The sequence below is a fragment of the Epinephelus lanceolatus genome, chromosome 15 (assembly GCF_041903045.1).
Source record: "Epinephelus lanceolatus isolate andai-2023 chromosome 15, ASM4190304v1, whole genome shotgun sequence".
Classification (NCBI taxonomy): Eukaryota; Metazoa; Chordata; class Actinopteri; order Perciformes; family Serranidae; genus Epinephelus; species Epinephelus lanceolatus.
In genome coordinates this window covers 41,685,226-41,708,299 of record NC_135748.1, presented here as the reverse complement: position 1 = coordinate 41,708,299, position 23,074 = coordinate 41,685,226, and the positions used below count along the sequence as shown (strand labels likewise).

Here is a 23,074-nt window from a genome sequence, read left to right as displayed (position 1 = left end):
ATTAATTATTTTTGTTTTTACATGTGAGTCTTAAATGACAACTAAACACAATACATTTTTGCTTATTCGTTTTCAATTACATTATTATTTATTTGTTGCCGCTTTTAGAACTAAATTACGTATCAGAAAATCAATTTTCATCAATACATATTTTAAGCTGAAGCGTCCCGACGGAAGTTTCCTGTCTTTATTCTCAGTTTCTTGACGGTTTCCTTCTCACCAAAACAAATGCAAAATAAAAAAGAAATGACGTATTTCCGCTTCCTTGTCTACTCTGTGGCGCATTAGTAGGTTGGTTGCTGCCATCTGCTGGAAAAACACGATGTTATTTTATGTAGTACCTGATGACATCTTCTGTTTTTATTGTAAATGCACAGAGGAAGTATGGCAACATTCACACTCATTAAAGGTCCATATTCTGCTCATGTTCAGGTTCATACTTGTATTTTCTTGTATTTTTCTAGGAGAACATGTTCACACGCTTTAACCCTTTGAAACCTGGAGTTAGGGTGAATTCACCTAATGTGGGACATTTTTTGCAATTCAGACTTCTGGTCTATATTGCGATATGAAGCAAACACTTTCAATATAAATCCAGTACCATTTTGAAATCCCCAGGTTGTGATCTAATAAAATCAAAAGAAAAAATACTGATATTACATTCCTAAAAGAAATGCTATACATATCAAAATTCTGATTGCCAAGTTGTCTCTGGCAGTCAGCATTTCCTAATGTGGGACAGTCATTTCCCTAATGTGGGACACTGAAAGGTCTGTTTAAAAGTCACCTTAATTCACATAAATGCTAATTTTCAAACGTGTCTGTTTACTAAAATAACCTTTAATTTTATTGCTGTTAATGGCAAATCAAACAACAGCAAATAAAATAAATAGGGTTGTAACAGTGCTCCATGTTTTATTCCATAGTAGTCTACACGCCTACACACCTTTAACCCTGAGTTGTAGCATGGATTTTGGGACATTCCAGGCCCTGCAACCTCAGTTGTGGGACTCCACCAGCCCCAGCAATCTCTCTGAACTCTGCTATGGCTCCCCTCATCCTGTCTTCCCTCCAGTGGTTGAGCTTTCTTTCCCTTCTTTCTTTCTTTCTTTCTTTCTTTCCCTCGTTTCATCTCCCTGCCTTACTCACCTTTGCCATTGTGACCTGAAATACATTCCATTTAATTAATCAGTAATGTGATATCCTGTGCTAACTTCTGAATTTAAACATTTATCATGAACATTATTAAAAAAGTCTAAAGTTAGAAACAAAAAACTCCTAAACCATTTTAGCATTTGATACAATGATACAGCAACTCCCAGTTATTGAAAAACGTTTGCTCTTTATTTAAAGTATCCCAAATAATGCATTATAACAATAAAATCATGTAAACAACCATTGCTATTGCTCAGTATATTCAACTACACACAGTTTTGCCTAACAGAAGCACATTTGGAGCTGTCCCACATTAGGCAAACCATCCTGTCCCTCTTTAGGGAGACATGTTTCCTGAAGTGGGACAGTAGGAATTTTGATTGAAATTCTGAATACTGAGAATATTTTCACCACATTAGGATATTTTGTGATGCATAAACATGTTACAAACACATTCTGATAAACAATTAGAAATATTGTTGTTTTTTAAAGAAATGTATGCCCTTAATATCAACTTTGTCTGAACACTATGTCACTAACCTCTTGGTGGTCTTCACACAGAGTGCTTCCTGTTTGAGGGCTGCCCCGCCCCAACAAATGATTGGACATTTCAGATGTCATGTAATTTTGATCATGTGATATCACAGCTTGTGTGAGCCCACAGTTACATTAACTTTCTTTTGCTAGGGGAAGACCTATCCCTGCTTAAGCTTAAGTGTCCCACATTAGGCGAATTCACCCTACATCACTTTTTGTGCTGCTTTCAGACACCTTTCTCAAATATTCAAACCTTTGAACTTTAAGCAAATTTCTTTCTTTCTTTCTTTCTTTCTTTCTTTCTGTCAAAAACATGGCAAAAAGGCAGTGACCAGCTCGGTAAGAAACGTTCCACAAATTGGCAAAAAGAGAGATTTTAAAAATGATTGAAAAAAAGATTATATTTATAATTACATTTTAAAGTTATGTTACAGAATTATTATAATTTTAAGTACTCTTTCCAAGTCATTTCCTTGTTTGTTTTAACGTCCTTTCTTTTTTTTTTACTTGTTCTTTTTTTAATTTTCTCTTTTTACTTATTTCTTGCTGATATTTTGGGTCATTTTTTCTTTCATTGCTCATTCCCTTGTCCTCATGTTTGTAAAAGAAATCAAGCCGATTTCAAAGGTTTCAAAGGGTTAGAAAAGATTTTTTTTACTCATATTGTCTCCCTGAATATAGCTGTAATCACCCTCTGTCTGAAGTGCTCTGTTTTTCTATCTTTAAAGGCCATTCACTAGGAGTTACATATACAAATACAATTCTACGTCTCATTTGAAATTTGTCCAAAAATAAACCGTTTACGCAACAAGACTGAAAAACAGAAGCTTTTTCAACTCCAGGATTTCATCCTCAACTTTTATCTTTCAAACATCAAAGGTTATGTTTTAAAAATCTAATAAGTCATTTATGGTGGAGGCAGGATCATGGATCTCCTCCAGTCACTCAGGGAGGGTCAAGGAAAAATATCTGGAGCTTCTGGGGGGTCAATATAAAAAACAAAAAACAAAATCAAAGCCCAGCCGCTCCCCTCCTCTGATAAACTGAGATTACTCCCTTATATAAACACGTCTAGTCATAATTTCTTATGAACTGAGTCTGTTGGTGGTCTGGATTATAAAAACCTGCCTGAGTAAGCAGGCTGATGAAGCCGTTTGTTTGACTCTCATGTTTTTCCTCGGCACTTGAAGAATAATGATGACAGACACACTGACTATACAGTCAAATCAGTGTTGACATGCCGTGACAGTATGGAGCTGTAAGATGAAGCAGCTGCTGCCAGGTTGTTGCACAAATAGCACGCGGCCCGGAGGCGCTTTCACGTGAATGTGAGACAAAATTACAGTTTGTGTTGTGGTAGTCTGAATGTTGTTTGCAAGCCTCGACACTGTGCCCTGGTTTATGTATGTGTGTGTGTGAGTGCTTGGGAGCGTGCGCCCTCCCGAGGTAATTGTGCGTATTCCTCCGCCAACTTCTCTGCGGTGCAGAAAACCACAGCGCGCGCGGCGGAGAGCAAAATAAAAAGAATCCTAATAAACTTAACGAACCATTAAACACGTGTGTGTAGTTAATGGGAGGCAGAGCTGGCAACAAGGTGAGATTTCACCTGGGTTGAGCAGGTGGCGAGACACGCGGAGGGCAAATGAGGCAGTGACTGGCTGCTGGGGCGCACGTTCAGCCACATCCTTTCGCGCACGCGTAACACACGCATCCACATGCACGCGCGCACACTTCCTCTCTGACTCACACATAAAGGAGAGCAAACAGCTGAACTCTTTCGGGGGCAGATGGCAAAAATGACAGGTATGTGGGATGCCGTGCTCCATCCAAGCGGAGCCCGCTGCGCGCTTTTACGCACGGTGGCACGTCCGAGCTCATCCAAAACGACCCCGAGCCTTCCTGAGTTTATCCTGATCCTATCAGTGATGTTGCTCGTCCCGGTCCAGCCAGCATCAGCTCATCCTCAGTGTCTGGACTTCGCGCCACCTTTCAAACCTTCATGGCACCTGGAGTTTTGTACGCAGTACGAAGAGTTTGGCTGCTGCGACCAGAAGACAGACAACATGATAGCGGAGAGATACTGGGACATTATTGACCAGCTGGAAACGGCGGGTCATGAGCTCTGTGCAGACATGTTGAAGGAAATCATGTGTCAGGTAAATATGTTTTATTGTCTTGTGTGATTTTTAGGGTTCTGTGGGTTTTAAATGTTCTGGTTATTTCACAGAATAAAAAAACTCCTCAGTGTGATGATAAAAGTTTTTAACTCTATTAACGTTTGAATTATTTTCAGTTTCATCTCATTAAAGCCATCATTTAAGTTATGCCAGATCTATTTATAAAGAGATCAAAGTTTAGGCATCACCCAACTTATGTCTTTGTATACAGTCAGGTCCATAATTATTTGGACAATGATACAGTTGTCGTCATTTTGGCTCTGTACACCACCACAATGGGTTTTAAATGAAACAATGAATACGTGCTTAAAGTGCAGACTCTCAGCTTTCATTTAAGGCTTTTTTCAAAAATGTAGTATGAACCGTGTAGGAATTACAACCATTTCTTCACACAGTCCCCCGACTTTAAGGGCTCATAAGTATTTGGACAAACTAACATAATCATTAATTAAACAGTCAGTTTTAATACTTGGTTGCAAATCCTTTACAGTCAATGACTGCCTGAAGTGTTGGACACATAGACATCATCAGATGCTGGGTTTCTTCCCTGGTGATGCTCTGCCAGCCCTTTACTGCAGCCGTCTGCACTTCCTGCTTGTGTTTTGGGTGTTTTGCCCTCAGTTTTGGCTTCAGCAAGAGAAACGCATGCTCAGTTGGATTCAGGTCAGATGATATGACTTGGCCATTGCAGAACATTCCACTTCTTTGCCTTAAAAATGTCTTTGGTTGCTTTTGCAATATGCTTCAGGTCAATGTCCAACTGCACTGTGAAGCATCGTCCAATGAGTTTTGAAGCATTTAGTTGAATCTGAGCAGATAATGGTGCCCCAAACACTTCAGCTTTCATCCTGCTGCTCTTGTAAGCAAGACAAGACTTCACTAGAATAAATACAGAGGGTTCATCACAAGATGCAAACCATTGGTTAGCCTTAAAAATGGAAGGCCAGATTAGAGTTTGTCAAAAACCATCTAAAAAGCCTGTACAGTTGTGGAACAGCATACTATGGACAGATAAAACAAAGATCAACTACCAGAATGATGGGAAGACAAGAGAAGGAAGAAGGGAAGGAACTGCTCATGATCCAAAGCACACCACCTCATCAGTGAAGCATGGTGGAGGTACTGTTATGTCATGGCCATGTATGGCTGCCAGTGGAACTGGTTCTCTTGTATTTATTGATGATGTGACTGCTGACAAGAGCAGCAGGATGAAAGCTGAAGTGTTTGGGGCACCATTATCTGCTCAGATTCAACCAAATGCTTCAAAACTCATTGGACGATGCTTCACAGTGCAGATGGACATTGACCTGAAACATATTGCAAAAGCAACCAAAGACATTTTTAAGGCAAAGAAGTGGAATGTTCTGCAATGGCCAAGTCATATCATCTGACCTGAATCCAATTGAGCATGCGTTTCTCTTGCTGAAGCCAAAACTGAGGGCAAAACGGGCAAAACACCCAAAACACAAGCAGGAAGTGCAGACGGCTGCAGTAAAGGGCTGGCAGAGCATCACCAGGGAAGAAACCCAGCATCTGATGATGCCTATGTGTCCAACACTTCAGGCAGTCATTGACTGTAAAGGATTTGCAACCAAGTATTAAAACTGACTGTTTAATTGATGATTATGTTAGTTTGTCCAAATACTTATGAGCCCTTAAAGTCGGGGGACTGTGTGAAGAAATGGTTGTAATTCCTACACGGTTCATACTACATTTTTGAAAAAAGCCTTAAATGAAAGCTGAGAGTCTGCACTTTAAGCAGGTACTCATTGTTTCATTTAAAACCCATTGTGGTGGTGTACAGAGCCAAAATGACGACAACTGTATCATTGTCCAAATAATTATGGACCTGACTGTATGTCTTTGTTACACATGTTTCCACCAAACACTGGTATGGTTCCTTTAGAAATGGTACATAACCTATACAGAACTACCTAACCCTTAGTTTTGTTTTGCTTTTCCACCATACACAGTGCTCTTAAAGGGATAGGCTACAGTAGAAGTCAGCCCCTCAGTTTGAAGAAGCAGGCTGGTGCAATGTACTGCTGTGGACGGGGTCAGCAACAAAACTTATTTTAGACATGTCGATTCTCAGTTATCCAGGTCATGGTAATCATAAGTGCCTACGATATAGCACTTATGATTATTTTAGACATCAATAAAAGTTGCACCTAAAAAAAACAGTATTAGTTTAAGTGTACGCTCTATCCAGATCTCGCTGTATTTCCTTTTTACTGGCGATGCAGAGAAACATCTGCATCTTGTTGATTGTCCACGGACAACCCAGTCTAACTCCAGAGTCGTCATAATCCAGCACTCGGTCAGTGACTTGCGGCATCAGACATCAACAAAAAAGCCAGCCTTTAATGTCCGAATGATACATGACTGCTTGCCATTATGGTTTGATGGTGCCCGACAGCATCGGTAAGAAACACAGCAGGACAAGAATGAAAGTTAAGGCGGCGAAAGTTTGAGTAGGGCGGGTTGGAGAGGTGGTGGATGGGTCCAACAACCACCAACCCATGTAGGAGGCCGGTGTTCACTTCCTGTAAGATTGTAAAGCCAAACCCTGTTCTTTTTTCCTAAACCCAACCACATGTATTTGTTGTTGAAGGAAAAAAAAAACATCAGTTGGTGGTGTTGTACTGATGTAGTGCTTTTATTTTGAAAGAGACTGTATGCAAACTATACATTTCCTGTGAAAACAGAAGTGTATTTTGAAAACAGACAATGCATGTAACAGGCTGAAGTTGACACGGCGTCCCAGAACGTCAACAACCAACACACCCAGGGTACCTTGGACGTCACATGTGGACGTGGAAAGTCCATGACCAAACGGAGTTTCTGTCACAATCGATGGAATATTTTAAAATAGCAGGTTTGTGCACTGAGTCCATGTTAAGCAAGAGTGACGGTTCTCTCGTGTCCAATCACCGGACTGCAGTGTTCGTAGCTCCACCTTTTAGTATCAGATCAATGTACTGAGTATCTCAACAGATGCCGAAAAATGGGACAATGGAACAGTTCTGTCGGTACCATCCAGAATTTTTGACAATGGAAATGTGAAAACAACGGGTCTCACGTGTAACAAACTGAACCAGGCTGTTCTCATAGTGTGTTCCTAGGTTTTCTTATGAAGAAGTAGTGCATCCAAATTTGTATGTATCCCTCATATTTTGAAAGGCTGTGAGCACATGACCAATGAGCTGATGGGAGTACAAATGGAAACAGTCCTGAGCTGTCCTGTATAGAGACAGTTGGGGTTGGTGGATGGGTCACAAAATTCCAGACTTTCTTCTGGGACGTTCTCCTGGAGTCGCGTGTTCAGAACCATGTGAACTTTCATTAATTTTAAGTTATGTCCTCACTATGTCTCTTTTCCTAAACCTAACCTCCGTAACTTTGCGTTAATTACGTAACTTTACATTAAGGACGTAATGTCATTTTTGGGGCAATAATTCGCAGGATATCATACAAACCATTCTACGAGGATAAATTGACTGGACTGAACTGAACTGAACTGCTTGGTGGAAACAAGTCTGAAGGGACATGTCCCTTTAATTTTCCCCTCCTGTCCTAACAGTGCCCTGAAATGTCTCTGTGATAATCTACACACTGTAGTGTCTCATGTGTTATCCATCCAGGAGTGCTCTCCATATGCTGCCCACCTCTATGATGCTGAGGACCCGTACACACCTGTCAGAGAGCTACCTGGCCTTTGCTTTGGCTACTGTTCCAAGTTTCATGGCAAATGTCGCCACGTGGTTAAATATTTAACAGAGAACCAGCTGCTGCGGGACACCTCTGAGCGAGATGTGGCCACGTTCTGCAGCGTGGTCGACCTGTCTGACCAGGACTACTGCTACCCCAACGTTCTGAAGAGCTCCGACCTAAACAGTAACCTGGGACAGGTGTCGGAGGACCCCAGAGGGTGTCTCCAGGTGTGCCTGACAGAGGTGGCCAACAACCTCAGGAACCCCGTGTTGATGCTTCACAGTGGCGATGGCACACATCGCATGTTCATCGCCGAGCAGGTGGGCTTCGTGTGGGTTTACCTGCATGACGGCAGCCGGCTGGAGCAACCCTTCCTGGACATGAGCGGGGAGGTGATGACCACACCCTGGCTGGGGGATGAGAGGGGCTTTCTGGGTATGGCCTTCCACCCACAGTACCGGGACAACGGACGCTTCTTCATCTACTACTCGATCCAGGTCAACAGCATGCTGGAGAAAATCAGAGTCAGTGAGATGAAGGTGTCCGCCCACGATATGAACTTGGCTGATCTGTACTCAGAGAGGTACGCAGGGGGGATGTTTCCGTCTGTTTACTGCATCAAAGTTTGGCTGATAATGTATAGGTCTGCACATACTGCAATTACCCTTTGAGAGACATATATAACTATACTGTCATACACCCTCTGGGCTGTAAAGGTACTCAACATATAGGCCTAAACATGTCTTGAGCTACATGCAAATAAAGGTGTCACTCATCTTTACAATACGCAAAACTAGAAAATCACCCAATAAAAAAAGTGGAGGGCACATTTAAAAAGTATACAAGATGCTATAAGATATTATTGTGACAGGGCAACACCTCACCTGGTAGAGTTTGTTCTCCATACAGGCAGCGGCCCCACTTTGATTCCGACCTGCGGCCGACTGCTGCATGTTGTCCTGCCTCTCTTACCCAAACACCTGTCTCAACAGGTGCATCTTTAGCTGGCTTTTAAAAGAAGTCACAGAATCAGCAGACCGTAAGGGAGCAGGCAGACTAGAGCGTTCCAAAACTTTGGCTCTATGGACACAAAAGCTTGATCAACACGTTTCTGTCTGTCCAAGTCCTGTATTGTTAGGGAACATTTCTAAATACTTTAAGTCCCAGTGAAACAGAAGTTGTGTCTTTGGAAAGTGGACGTGTCATAACAATGACGCCCCAGCGGTGTAACGCCAGCAGGATAGTAGTATCCATCTGGGAGGGAGATAAAAATACTAGGGTTGGGCCAAATACTCGAATATACGAGTACTATATGAGTAAAATGTGTCATTATCTGAACTCATGATAAAGGACATTTTGGTAGCTTTTATCTATTACTCTTGTGATAAAAATGATCTGAAGCTCAATTCTGAGGCTGCTCTGTGAATACTTTACATTTCTGGCATAAATAAATTCTGAGTACGAATACAGGTAATTTGGTTGGTTGAGCAGATACAGACACAGATTAAGATAATAGTGTACTCACTCATCCCTAAAAAATACCACTAATAACATTGTTATTTAATTAGCACTTTTCAAAACAAAGTTACAAAGACCATCACAGTCTATCGTACTCTTTCACATATCCAGATCTGTCACTGACACCACTCTCCTAAAATAAATTCTAGATACAGGAAGAAAACATGATTGGATTTTAGAGTAAGAATACAAGAGTTAGATGAGAAGATCAAATCACTCTCATACCTGTGTGTTAAACGTGCGATGGTCGGCTAGCCTAGCTTAGCGCAGAGACTGGATGTAAGGGGAAACAGTTAGCCGCTGCCTCTCTCCAAAAGTAATAAAATCTGCCGACACGTGCCTCTAAAGATTTAATATGTGTTATAATTATGTTGTTTGATCCTAGAAGTGTAAAAATGGAAAGTTCTGGTTATGTGTCAGAAAATATGAAAAGACTCCAGGAAGTAGGACGAACTTTTCCAGGCCAAGAAGTAGCCTTTAAGACCAAAACTTTAGGGATGCACGATAATATCAGCACATCATGGGTATCAGCCGATATTGGCTTTAAAATAACGATCAGAATCATTCCTACAAAAATTCAACTGCTCTGATTTGGTGTGTTTACAGAAATCTCAAATGGAGCAAACCCTCATGTTTTTCTATGATGTGGGTGAACCAACTCTTGACGCCTGAGGCCTGCTCTGCTATCACGTCTTTCTGACAAATAATTACTACAGCAGAATTAGTGTCTCATGCCAAGAATTGGTGTTGGAGAAGTAAAGCCAGGATGAATCATGACCTTGAGGCATAGAATTGAGGTTTAAGAATCAAGGCAACCAGATATTTATCTCTGGAAACAACACATATCACCTCTTAGATGTGACTGTACTGAACTTGCTTCCTTTTAACATTCAGGGTCATTCTGGAGATCGAGGAGCCGGCTGCAAACCACAACGGAGGTCAGCTGCTGTTTGGTCTCGATGGATATTTGTACATCTTTACTGGTGATGGTGGAAAAGCTGGAGATCCATTTGGGAAGTACGGCAACGCACAAAACAAGTAAGGTGCTTCAGGTTTCTTCAGGTGGGAAGACAGTGACAGTGGTTCCCAAACGTTTATTGTTTGAAGCAGCCTAACAGCTCTATCAGATGAATGCACCCCTTCAGCACCACCTGTCATCTTCCACATGTGTTTATTCACTTTGATTTAAAACCAAATGTCATTTAACTATTAATCATTCTGAAAGTCTATTTTGTTACAATATTTTTTCATGCAATTGAACTAACAGTATTTACGTCAGTTTAGTCGTTCTAGTTTGCATTCTCCTAATTCTTGAAGTGACAGAAGCTTGACACAACCACATCCATTACTTCTAGTGTTTTTGAAACATTTATCCATTACTTTTAACTATTTCAACCATTTACCCATTACTTTAAGCTTCCGCTTTCAGCTGTTGCCCATTTATACTTTTAGCAAACTATTTAATCCATTAATTATAATTACTCTCAAACGTTAATCCATTAAGCTAACGATTTCAACTGTTTATCCATTATACAATTTCACAAACAAATGAACAATTTTAGCAGTTTCCCATTACTTTAAGAGACTGTATTTTTGTTGTTTTAACAGGCTAACAATTTTAGTAGTATTTATTAGCAAACTTTTTCAGCCATTTATCCATTACTTTTACTTTTTTGACTGTTTCAAACACAACTTCATTACTTAGCTAAGTTTTTCAGTCATTTATCCATTTAGCTAACCATGTTGACAGTTAATTAGTTGCTCTGATAAGTGAACACTTTCAACTGTTTCCCCTTACTTCTAGCTAACAATTTCAGTAGTATTTATTAGCAAACTTTTTCAACCGTCTATTCATTTAGCTAACCATGTTGACTGTTTACTTGTTGCCTTAATAAGCTAATGATTTCAACAGTTTTCCATTGCTTTAAGTAACAATTTCAGCTTTTTCCCCAAATATTTGTTAAAAATTTAAACCATATTTGTCAAGAAACTTTTTCAACCATCTATCCATTATTTTTTACTTGTTTCCACTGTTTTACTCTAAGCTAACAATTTCAGCTGTTGCCCATTAGTGAACTGTTTCATTCACCACTTCATTACTTAGCTAACTTTTTCAACCGCTTATGCATTTAGCTAACCATGTCAACTTATCCATTGCTCCTAATTAATGATTTCAATGATATTCATTGGCAAACTTTTTAACCATTTATCCATTACTTTTATTTTTTCCAACTGTTTTTCTCTAAGCTAACAATTTCAGCTGATTACATTTAGCAAACAATTTCATATTAATTTATCACCTAGCTAACTTTTTTAACTGTTTATCCATTTAGCTAACCATGTAAACTGCTAATCCAAACAAATAATTTCAATGATATTTGTTAGGAAACTTTTTCACTGTTTATCCACTACTTTAAGCAGTTTTTAAAATTGGCTAAAACTGAACTATTTTGGTGGAAGCCTATCTATGTTCTCAGGGTCGTATGTTCCCCAACTTAATATCCTCTTCATAAGACTCATTAAGGAGACCTATCAAAGGGTTTTATGTTCTCAGCAATATTTTTCAAAGTCAAATGTTCACTGCATGTTTCCCTGGGTCATTATGTTGAAATCAGGCAACTACAGCTTATAGCCTGCTGATGTTAAACTCCTCGAAACCTGTTCCCTCAAATTCGCAGGCAAGACAGTTTTCTTGACTTGACAGTGGATGAACAGATTTTTGCCTTTGAAACTACAATTGAAACATCCATTTGCCTGTTGTTTTTTTGCTATTTGAACTGTGAAGACAGCTTGTGCCAGTCACTTACTGTGTTGGTTTGTAAAAAGAGACATAGGACCCTAGGAACATAGGGATGACTTCATCTATTTCAACCACTTTCCATTTAGGCCTCATTTTAGTTGTTTGGACTGCAACAGTGTTTGGTGGAGTTTCAGCTGATAAAATATGCAGATTTTTTTTTCATTAAATGTTTTCTCATTAGTTAAGCTGCTCTACAATCTTTCCACGTACCCCAGATTGAGAACCACTGCACAACAAGGCCTCTGAACTGATGCTAAATCTTATTTTTTCCCACCCAGGAGTGCTCTGTTGGGGAAAGTACTCCGCATCGATGTAGATGGAAGTGACTCCAGTGGGAAGCAGTACAGAATCCCCACCGATAACCCATTCCTCCGTGACCCAGAAGCCCGACCAGAGGTGTACGCATACGGGGTCAGAAACATGTGGCGATGCTCTGTGGACCGCGGAGACCCGGTCAGCCGCTACGGCAGGGGCCGGATGTTCTGTGGAGACGTGGGTCAAAACCGCTATGAGGAAATTGACATTATTGTGAAGGGAGGAAACTATGGATGGAGAGCCAAGGAGGGTTTTGAGTGCTTTGATATGAAACTGTGCCACAACTCCTCCCTGAGTGAGTATTTCTGCTCATGTGAAACTTGATAAAAATCAAGAGTTATTTTCTGTCTCGTCTGATACTTTCGCCACCTGTTATTTCGCTGCTTTCAATCTAATTTTGATTCCTCAGAGTTTAGTTAAATTCAGTACATCTCTCTCTGCCACGACAGATGACATCCTCCCTATATTTGCATACAGCCATCATGTTGGGAAGTCTGTGACGGGGGGATATGTGTACAGAGGATGTGAATCACCCAATCTGAACGGCCTGTACATTTTTGGAGACTTCATGAGTGGGTAAGATTGTGTTGATCTCAGCCAAATAGTTTACTCCAACTGTTGTGAGAGAAAAAAAAGATCTTTAGGAGTGAAGGAACGAACAGCTTGTTTGTTCAGCTGTTGTGCAAATCTGACTTCATAAAAAACCCCATGCCTTTTTTAACAAATTCAAGTCACATTACTTTGGCTTAAATTAAAATTTAATCGACTTGGGTTCCAGTATTTATATCGACCCCCTGATATTTAACCACACCATAAACATTTTGTTTGTCCTGACTTAATCATTTTCGGAAAATGATCGAGTTAGATGAGAATATCGTTACTGCTCAATATACGACGTTAGAGTCACCTGCTAACTGCTTAGCTGATTATAAAGACTGAAAACAGGCCAAGCAACTGGTGATACTCAGTAAAAAACACTAAAACCAAAGTTAGTGATTTTTATTTTGTATGTTTAATCTGTACAAAAACCAAAGTGTAAAAACAACAATGCATTGTTTTACGTGTGGTGTTATCAGCGGGACTGTTTGTTGGCCAAGAAATAAGAAACCGTTTTACACAAAGTCAGTGCAAGACGTGAATAGATGCAAATTTGTGTCGGGTGACACAACGCAAATTATGCATTGTGACTGGTGTGAAGACGTGGTATTCGCATCATTGTGTCAATTGCATGACTTGAAATTTTTCAAATTGAGCATGAACTTTGGATGACGCTGTGTCGTAAAATCAGTGTTGAGATTCTTCTAAGTGCTCCAACAACATTGTTAAATCAAAGATGGAGGACAAGATTATTGTAGTGGTCAGTGGGCACCTGGAGCTTTACGATTCTACCTCAGACAGAAACTGAAAAGAAGCCACTTACTGGAGAAATGTCAGCGCGGAGGTTGGACTACCCTGTAAGTTCTGAAAATATGTGTTTAATGCTTGAGTTCAGCTTTTGGTTGTACTTTACTATGAACCAAGTTAGCTCTAGCATTAGCCCAAGTTAGCACAACCGCTGCACCCTCAGGCATTTTTTATATCTGGCATATAAGCTCCTTCTTCTTACTGGAGTGTCTTATGGGATGACATGAACACATGAATAAACACAAATGGACCATTGTTCAATCTCGCAAGAGTAATGAGACACAAAAATTCGAATTCAATCTCCTGGCAGTGGGTCACATGTATAACATGTCAAAACTTCACACCCGTCCTGTCCATGGTTCCGTCCTGTTGGTTGTCCCTTTTATGTTTGTTCACACCAAATGCAAAGTAAGTTTTCATATTGCCATTCTTGCACGAATTTAAACACTAGAATATTTTGTGTTGGCTGGCGTCAAATGCACGAATACATGGGTGAAGTTGCTGAATCAATGAATGAACTCATGCCGGTATATCCTCAGCATCATACGTCTCTGGAGGATCTCAGTGCTGATTGGCTATTGTGGTGTGAATTGGTTGCTAAAGTTGACATTTTTTAACTCTCGCAATAGGCGCAATATCATGCTACTCCCTTCATTTGCACCATGTTTTTGCATATTTGGCGTCCATTGTGTCCATCGTGCTGCCCGGCAGGAATTCGCATAATTTACATTGATTTGACATGTAATTCACTTGTGTGAATTGTTTTATTTGCGCCTGATGTGATCACAGTATTACACAGACATCGATATGATGATGTTGCTGGCCGAAGCTTTGTATTTAGCATAAAAAATGGTTGGTTGGTTCTAACAATACAAGTGATTCCTGTTTAATTTTGCAGACGTATCATGGCGTTAGAGGAAGAAAGGACAACAGGAAGCTGGAGGGAGAGGAGCGTGTGCATGGGGGAAACAAAGACTTGCTCATTTCCTGGACTCATCAACCATCACCACAAGTTCATCATCTCATTTGCTGAGGATGAAGCAGGTAACATTCGTTCTCACAGCATTAAAGTTAAGTTATGCATTAAAGTAATCGTACTCATGAGCTTGTTTTTTGTTTGTTTTTGGTTTAAGGAGAACTATATTTTTTGGCGACTGCGTACCCCAGTGCGACGTCTCCTTTTGGAACTGTTTTCAAATTCATGGACCCCTCCAGGTGACGTATCAGACACACGTTAAACCATGGGACATGTTTTTATTTAAAGTCAGAGATTTCTACCATGATGCTACATTTACACGTTATTAAATTGACCATAAAAAACATGTTGACAAATAGGGAAATAATCATTTTATCTGTTACACATGGTGTTTGTCAGTTTTCCTGTCTGACAATTTGTACATCGCATTAACAGCCCAGTCACCAGAAGACAATTTTTGCATTGATCGTTTCTGCAAACCACGAATTTGTTAGATTAGCACATTTCATACATACATCTAAAGTATTGGGGCTGACTTTGTCATTGGGAGGTGAAGTGGATGGTGGACGGGGTGTCATCTAGGTGCGACATCTGCTCAGCCGCAGACCTGTGTTTGAAATCAACAAGCAACAAAATTGTTTTTTAGCGACCCATAGCTGTTTTTCAGCAGGTATAGTGGCACAAAAAGCAGTTGTTGTTTTACCAAGACATCACTGGGTTTTGAGTGTCGCACAAAAAAAGCAGTTATTTTACAGAGAAATCACTGGGTTTCCTGCCAGGAAAGTCACACAAAAAGTGGCTGTTTTACACCAAGACGTCAATGCATTTTCTGCTAGGAACATTGCATGGAAAATGGCGTTGTGTTTTATGGAGACACAGCTGGGATTTCAGCGGAGATGGTGGCATAAAAAGCAGTTGGTTTTTACTGAGACGTTTCCTGCTGGGAAAGTCACACGAAGAGCGGCTGTTTTATCGGGATAGTGTCATGAAAAGTTTTTTTTTTGTTGTTGTTTTTTTTTTGTCTTTTTTTTATCACGACACAGCTGCGTTTCCAGCGGTGATAGTGCCATGAAAATTGGTTTTCTTTTACTAAGACATCACTGCGTTTCCTTGCAGGATAGTTGAATGAAAAGCGATTATTTTTACCAAGACACAGCTGCGTTTCCAACGGAGACAGTAGCATGAAAAATGGTTGTTTTTACCAAGACACAGCTGTGTTTCCTGTGCCAAGTGTAATGCCATTCTAAAAACTGAAAATAATAAATATATAAATTTACAAAAATCCTGAATGCTTTTTAAAAAATTTGTTAAACAAGGTTCTTTAAGCTCTAACATTAAGCTAACGTTAGCTAAGCGTTAGCTAGCCTTAACCTCGCCTTACTGCTCTTTGTGCAACTTTACATGAACAAAGTTGGAAGATGTTGCGCCTCCGTCTGTAATTTTTAACACGCATGGTGCATGCAGCGATTGAGTCTGACTCGAGTCCAAGTCATGTGACTTGACCTCTGGTACATGTACACATCTATGCAACCAGGCCTGGACTGATCCCTGTCGTTAACCTGTTTGTATTTTATGATCCATACTGTCAATTAGATTTTTGGCAGCGTATGTTTTGGATTTGCACTTTCTTGTTAGGTTTTTTACTTTTATATGGGCAGTCTTAATATTTGCACACTTCCCACTTCATGATGCAACTATGTTATTTTACCCCTACAAAGATACAGTTAAGGATTTTTAAGTCATGTCAAGTCAAAAATGCTCTACAACATGAGACTCAATAACTTTAATAATTTGATGTAAAGAAAATTTAATTATTGACTAATTCTTTATCTTTTGGAAAATCTGCATTATTGCATACCATGATTTGTCCCATTTATTAACAAAACATTACCCAATTTGAACTCTCAAAAACTTTTGCAGGAGAGCACCTCCGGGGAAATGTAAGCAGAAGCCGCTGCCTGTCAAAATTAGGGGGAAAAAGCTCCCCTTTGTGCCAAGAGAACGTAAGTCACCTCCGCTTACCTTTGCATTTTACAACTTCTTCTTCTCATAACTTGATGTCTCAATTTTATGCATACCAGACCAGCTGAAGATTTGAAATTAAAACTGTCTGACAGGAGCCTCTGAAGTTGTACCTAAAACTGAAATACGGTGTTTTTCATTTTTGAAATGACAGAAAACAGTTTTGGTTTGATCAAGGTGCACTAAATATACACAATGTATTTTTAAGTCAACTACAATGATGTTAGAGGTTAGTGTAAGAAGACGTTTGTTCAAATCGCCTACATTCAGTGTTTACTCTTTAGTTTTCTTGTCCTCAGCAGAACCTGCTTTTTTTTCATGTCTATATGCTGCTATAATCGCATTGAGGTCATATATAAAACTGGAAAATGCCATCTCCCGTTTTACATCAAACATACTTAAAATAAAAAGGGACAAAAGAGGAAAGCATTTCAAACATTCAGGCCTGTTTTGGAGCCAAATATTCAGGCTTATAAAATGTGACATGTGGCTGCTGAGTTTAGTAAAACTGTGAAAATGGGTACTTACTGACATCTGTGCCATTTCAGTGACTGTGCTGGACACAAATGAAAAGCCGACAAGACCACCACCAAGAAAATTCAAACTCACCACCAAACCGACGCTGACGAGAAGCCACGACAAACCTACAACGACTGCAGCCAGCGAGACGACAACGACGATGGCAACGTCAACGAGAGCTGCTGTGAAGCCGAAATGGAAATCACCTGATAAGAAAGCGAAGAAGACAAATAAGTTGAAACCATGGAAGAAAAAGAAAGTGCTGAAGAAGCAGCCAACTAATGCACAAACGAAGAAGAATTCTTTGAAACAGAAACCAAAGGAACAATCCAAAAAGACCACCGTGACGAAGCCTGTCAGAGACAAAGTGAAACCAAAGATCAAACAAACTGAATCAGCTGATTTAAAAAGTAACGCTCTTAAAAGCAACAGCCTGAAAGACAACACAGTCGACAAGAGGAAAGCTGCACTGAAGCCGATCGGACACCAGAAAAACAGCACGAACTTTAAAGAATCTGCAAAACAAAATCTCAACTTCATGAACAAAACGAAGACAAACATGAACGTGAAGACAAACAGAACAATGCAAAACAAACTTCAGGTCAAAAGGAAGCAAACGAAAAATACCAGAGCACTTTAAAATATATCTTTTTGTTTGACTGAATCATTTTTTTTATATTTTGTTTGTGAAACAGTCAGTGTTGAAGGTCATGTTTTAAAGGAACTGTAAGACATTTGGGGAAATGTGCTTATTTGCTTTTTTGAGTTAGGTGACAAGATTCTTTCATGAAGCAGCAGGTTAGCTTAGCTTAGCACAAAGACAGCTAACATGACTGTCCTAAAGGAACAAAAACACCTACCAGCACCTTTATAGCTCGCTGAATAACACATTATAATCTAGTTTATTTAAAGGAATACTTCACCCACCAAAAGATCATTTGTCTGTATCAATATTGACCCTGTACTATATCAAATTCATGAAGAAATCTTCCTCACATGCCTCCACAGTCGATGAAGAATCAAAAAACAGAACAATCTTGATGAATTGATATGTACTGAATATAAGACTGGATAAATGAGACGGGCGTGGTCATCTCTTGCCCGCATCCCTCCACATCACTATAAAAAGTATGAATTTAATGTTTGTTACTTCCTTAGCCGCTTGTTTTTATCTGATAACTTAACATCTGATACTAACTAAGTGTGAGATCACATCATTTGTTGCCAGATCTCTTGAGAGTGTGTTGCTAAAATAGAGACAAGCCTCAAACAAATTTGATTTTCTCCTGATTTGCCTAAAAAATGCCATTTCAGCTTCCGAATGTTACGAAGGTTTGGGGCTTGTGAAAAATGGGTCGAGTCTTAACTACAGTGATGATGGGGTGAAGGGAACGGTTATAATCTGTACTCAGGTTTACTTTTCCCATTGGAATAAAGACACTCAGGGCCACTGCTACCCTCTTAAAGAGGCAGGGCAGTGGCGAAACCCATGTGACACAGGAAATGAATCTAAAGTGGGCTGTCTTGGTTTAGCAACAGTTTCTTGCTGTGTCTCAAATCGCCTACTTCTGTACTTACACTTAATATTTTGAGTGCATAAGTGCGTTCACACTGAGAAGTATGGAAAAATGCAGTGCACTATGAGTACCCGGATGGTGCACTAAAAACGGTCAAGAAGTTGAGTGTGGAACTATGGACACTTCTTGCCCTCAATGGTCGCCATCTTGGCTATGTAGCGGAAGGGGAGGGACCACATTTCAAACTGGAAATGGCGGCCGAGGACTGTGCGACCGTGAACGTCGCTGCATTATACAAATCTAAGTTATACATGTGTTTTTTGCACTAAGCACGACTATACTGTTGTTGGTTATAAGCCAGCAGTATGTTTATTGGGTTTATTTGTACCGCAAACGATAACGCGAATGCTAATGCTAGTTTGCTAACCAGCTAACAGCAACAATACAGTACAATTGATGGATATTTTGTTGGGTGAAAATTCACGGGCAAATGGTGGCAGTAATGCTCCACTGGCCAGTTACAATTAGGCATTAAAAGAAGAAGAGGTCGAAATTTGCGGTCGTCATTTCCGGTGAGTGCACAACCGCCGTGTTTGGTTTGAGACAACGCTACCCTGTTGAAGTTCGCTCTCTACGCCAATAAGTTCATAGTGCACATAATATACTACATGTACATAATATACTACACTTCCATGTAGTACATAGTGCACATAGTATACTACATGGAAGTGTACTCACACAAGTATGTGATTTGAGACACACAGCAAGATTATACCCAGGCTCAGACCAGCCATAGGGGCTGGCCCACCTTGGGGGCAGCAAGGCCACCACCTGCAAAAAAAAGCAATTAGGATCTGCTTGCTGTGGCCCACTTGATGTTGGAATAGCCCATCTGAATAGGGGCTACACGGCCTCAAAATTGCCAGTAGCCTGCCTATACTGTAGGTTGTGCAGGTGCAGCAGTACCGGCCAATGGGCGTCGTCACCTCTCCCCAACCCCTCAAGTGGATCAGTCCTTCATGTAATGTTAGTAAGTGAAATCAAGACAGAAAGAGCAGAGTTAGTGGAATGAAAATACAAACCAGATGGATAAAGGAGGTAAAAAGCAAAAAGGTCCAAGACAAAAGAAAAAAGTGTCTCTAACATTACCAGCAGTGATAACAGTAACAGTCTGCCGGCGGCACCAAATGAAGAGGAGGAAAGACTAACGTGGACAGATGAGCAGCTGCAGGCTGGTACTAATGAAGTAACGTTACAGGCCAGGGACAAGAAGAGGAGGTTACTGCCAGATGCTGAGGATGAAGGACATGATAACTTTCCAACGGGTGATGCCACTAGTCAGGGTCACACTGGGAACAAACCAGTCCACTGCAGCCCTTTTTGTTTTTTGGCTCTGTTGTCCATCTTAACTTGTAGCCTATTTCTCTCCCAATTGCTCTGCTCTTTCTTCCTGAATTTCATTTATTTATTTACATCACTTGACATCTTCTAAACATTACATGATGGACCGATCCACGTGACAGTTTGGGGGAGGTGACAACGGCTGTTGACTGGTACTGCTGCACCTGCCTTACTGTATAGGTAGGTAGGCTATAGACAATTTGAGGACCATGTAACCTTTAATCAGATGGACTGTTCCAACATTAAGTGGCCCGCAGCCGGCACGTTTCTCTTTTTCCAACATTGCAGATAGCGCCCTTGCGGCCCCCAAGGCGGCCGGCTCATTAGGCAAGAACCAGAACTGCCTGATGGCTGACAAGTTCTCTCGTGAGAGATCAGCTCAACTCATTACTCATCCATACCCCCACCCCCTCAATGATCAGAGGGTGGTTGGACCCACCTGTGGTCTTATTATCCACTAAGGACGTGGTGGCTGACTACCTGAAGAGGCGAATGGTGACGAGCTTTTTGTTCAGTTGTTAATTTTAGTCATTTAGTCGCTAATTGTTATTTGTTTATCACTTTCTGTCCTTCTAAAGAAAGTAGTTTTTAAAACATTTATGTTCACTGTCTTATTCTTGTTTTTTTGTAAAATAAATCCACAGCTGTTGTTCATACAGCCATCTCCACTTGTCTTTTTCCTTTTTCCCTGGTGTAATTTTTATTGCTACCTCCCTCATCACCTGAGCCTGACCGGGGAACAGCCAGTCCAAACCTGCCGCTCATGCTAGGCTAGCTCATGTAGTGACAGTTATTAGTCATTATTAGTCATTAAGAATTTTCTCAGTTTTTGGATTCTTCGGTCACCTCAGAGGCATGCAAGAAAAACCAAGTTTTCTTTATGTATCAACATAACACAGGGTGATTCACTGATACACAAATATTCCTTTACTTCAAGGCTGGGCTGGTTGTTTCCTCCTTTTTAAGTTGTCGTGCTAAGCTAAGCTAACAGAGTGATGGTCGTAGCTTTATATTTGCTGTTGATCTCCTCATCTAACCCCTTGCACCGACACAAATAGCGTATTTCCTAAAATGTTGAACTAAAGTACAAAGCACAACTGCTGCATGCAATTATGCATGTAACGACACTGTGTCCTTTAAACTTTATTTTCTGACTGTTGTAAAATCGATCCAACTCCATCACCTCCCTGTCTGCATTTAAAACATATCAAATTAGTCTGAAGTGGAAACAAACACAAAACAGAAACTTCTAACTTTACCGAAGCCCAGTGTTGTTAAAATTGTCTAATTTTACAACACATGCAAGTGTTAAAAATAAACATTAGAAACTGTCTGTAAGTGTGTGTCAGCAGCTCTCTGTAATTAAACTCCACACCACTGATCATAACTGAAACCACTGTGGTTAGATAATGACCGCTGTAAATGTAAAGCCGTCCTGACTACGTGCAGCGAGGTTACATGAATCTCACCATTTAACATTTTCCCTGCTGCCAGTCTGTCTTCAGACCCACATTATGTATTTTATAATCACTGGAACGAGGCTGAAATTACATTTTGTGACTCTGCTGTTTTGAATCTGGAGAAAGAAAGGTTACATGAGGGCAGACCGACACTTTCCTACAACTAACATGACATTAACAACGTCTTACTGTACCATGACATATTTTAAACTACAGCGTGACGTTTAACGGTCACAGTCTAACAGGAAGTCGGTTAAACTTCAGGGATATCAATGTGTCCATTCAGGAAGCACAAGTGATTGTGAATCAGTTTCAGCTGCTTTGGTGTAAATCAAAGTGACAACAGGTGCAATGGAGAGGCAAAAGCAAGACAACCCCCAAAAAGGGAATGGTTTTACATGTGGTGTCCACAGACAGTTGCTCTCTCCTTATCCTTCCTGACTGATTCTTCTCTAGTTTGGTCTTCTGCTAGTGTCCTTGGCACTACTGGTAGCATGAGGCGGTACCTGCAGCCCAATCAGGTTGATACCAGATACCAGGAGACCGGCCGTTACACCAGGAGAGCTGGACAGGGCCGTAGAAGGGCATCAACACAGCAGCAGGACCGCTATCTGCTCCTTTGTGTGAGGAGGAACAGGAGGAGCACTGCCAGAGCCCTACAACATGACCTCCAGCAGGCTACTGGTGTGCATGTTTCTGACCACACTGTCAGAAACAGACTCCATGAGGGTGGCATGAGGGCCCCACATCCTCTAGTGGGACCTGTGCTCACAGCCCAGCTCCGTGCAGCTCCATCATTCACCAGAGAACACCAGAACTGGCAGGTCCACCATCAGCGCACTGTTCTCTTCACAGATGAGAGCAGGTTCACACTGAGCACATGTGACAGGCCTGAAAGAGTCTGGAGACGCCGTGGTGAACGTTATGCTGCCTGTGACATCATCCAGCATGACCAGTATGGCGATGGGTCAGTGATGGTCTGGGGAGGCAGATCCTTGGAGGGTCACACAGACCTCCATGTCATAGCCAACAGCACCATGACTGCTGTTAGGTACCAGGATGAAATCCTCAGAGCGATTATCAGACCTTATGCTGGTGCAGAGGGCCCTGGGTTCCTCCTGGTGCAGTGGGCCCTGGGTTCCTCCTGGTGCAGAGGGCCCTGGGTTCCTCCTGGTGCAGAGGGCCCTGGGTTCCTCCTGGTGCAGAGGGCCCTGGGTTCCTCCTGGTGTTGAGGGCCCTGGGTTCCTCCTGGTGCAGTGGGCCCTGGGTTCCTCCTGGTGTTGAGGGCCCTGGGTTCCTCCTGGTGCAGTGGGCCCTGGGTTCCTCCTGGTACAGAGGCCCCTGGGTTCCTCCTGGTGCAGGACAACTCCCGGCCTCATGGGTCCAGAGTGTGTTGGCAGTTCCTGGATGATGAAGGCATTGATGCCGTTGACTGGCCATACATACTTTTTAGTCACATTATGAGTTGATGTGATAAAATTCAAGTTGGATCAGCTGTGATTTCAGATATTTACTTTGATTTTCTATGTGATTTTGAATCCAGCCCTCAGTGCCGCCCT

The 23,074-nt window shown here is 41.1% G+C and overlaps 1 protein-coding gene across 1 annotated transcript; it reads left to right on the top strand.

Moving 5' to 3' along the window:
* Positions 1 to 1,997: 1,997 nt before the first annotated feature.
* On the top strand, positions 1,998 to 22,105 carry hhipl2 (HHIP-like 2). The gene is made up of 9 exons (XM_078175361.1): positions 1,998 to 3,848; positions 7,514 to 8,166; positions 9,996 to 10,139; positions 12,180 to 12,511; positions 12,666 to 12,792; positions 14,519 to 14,664; positions 14,754 to 14,835; positions 16,517 to 16,599; positions 17,167 to 22,105. The coding sequence occupies exons 1-9, from the start codon at positions 3,480 to 3,482 to the stop codon at positions 17,775 to 17,777; spliced, it is 2,547 nt and encodes an 848-aa protein (XP_078031487.1). The 5' UTR covers positions 1,998 to 3,479; the 3' UTR covers positions 17,778 to 22,105.
* The last annotated feature ends 969 nt before the right edge of the window (positions 22,106 to 23,074 follow it).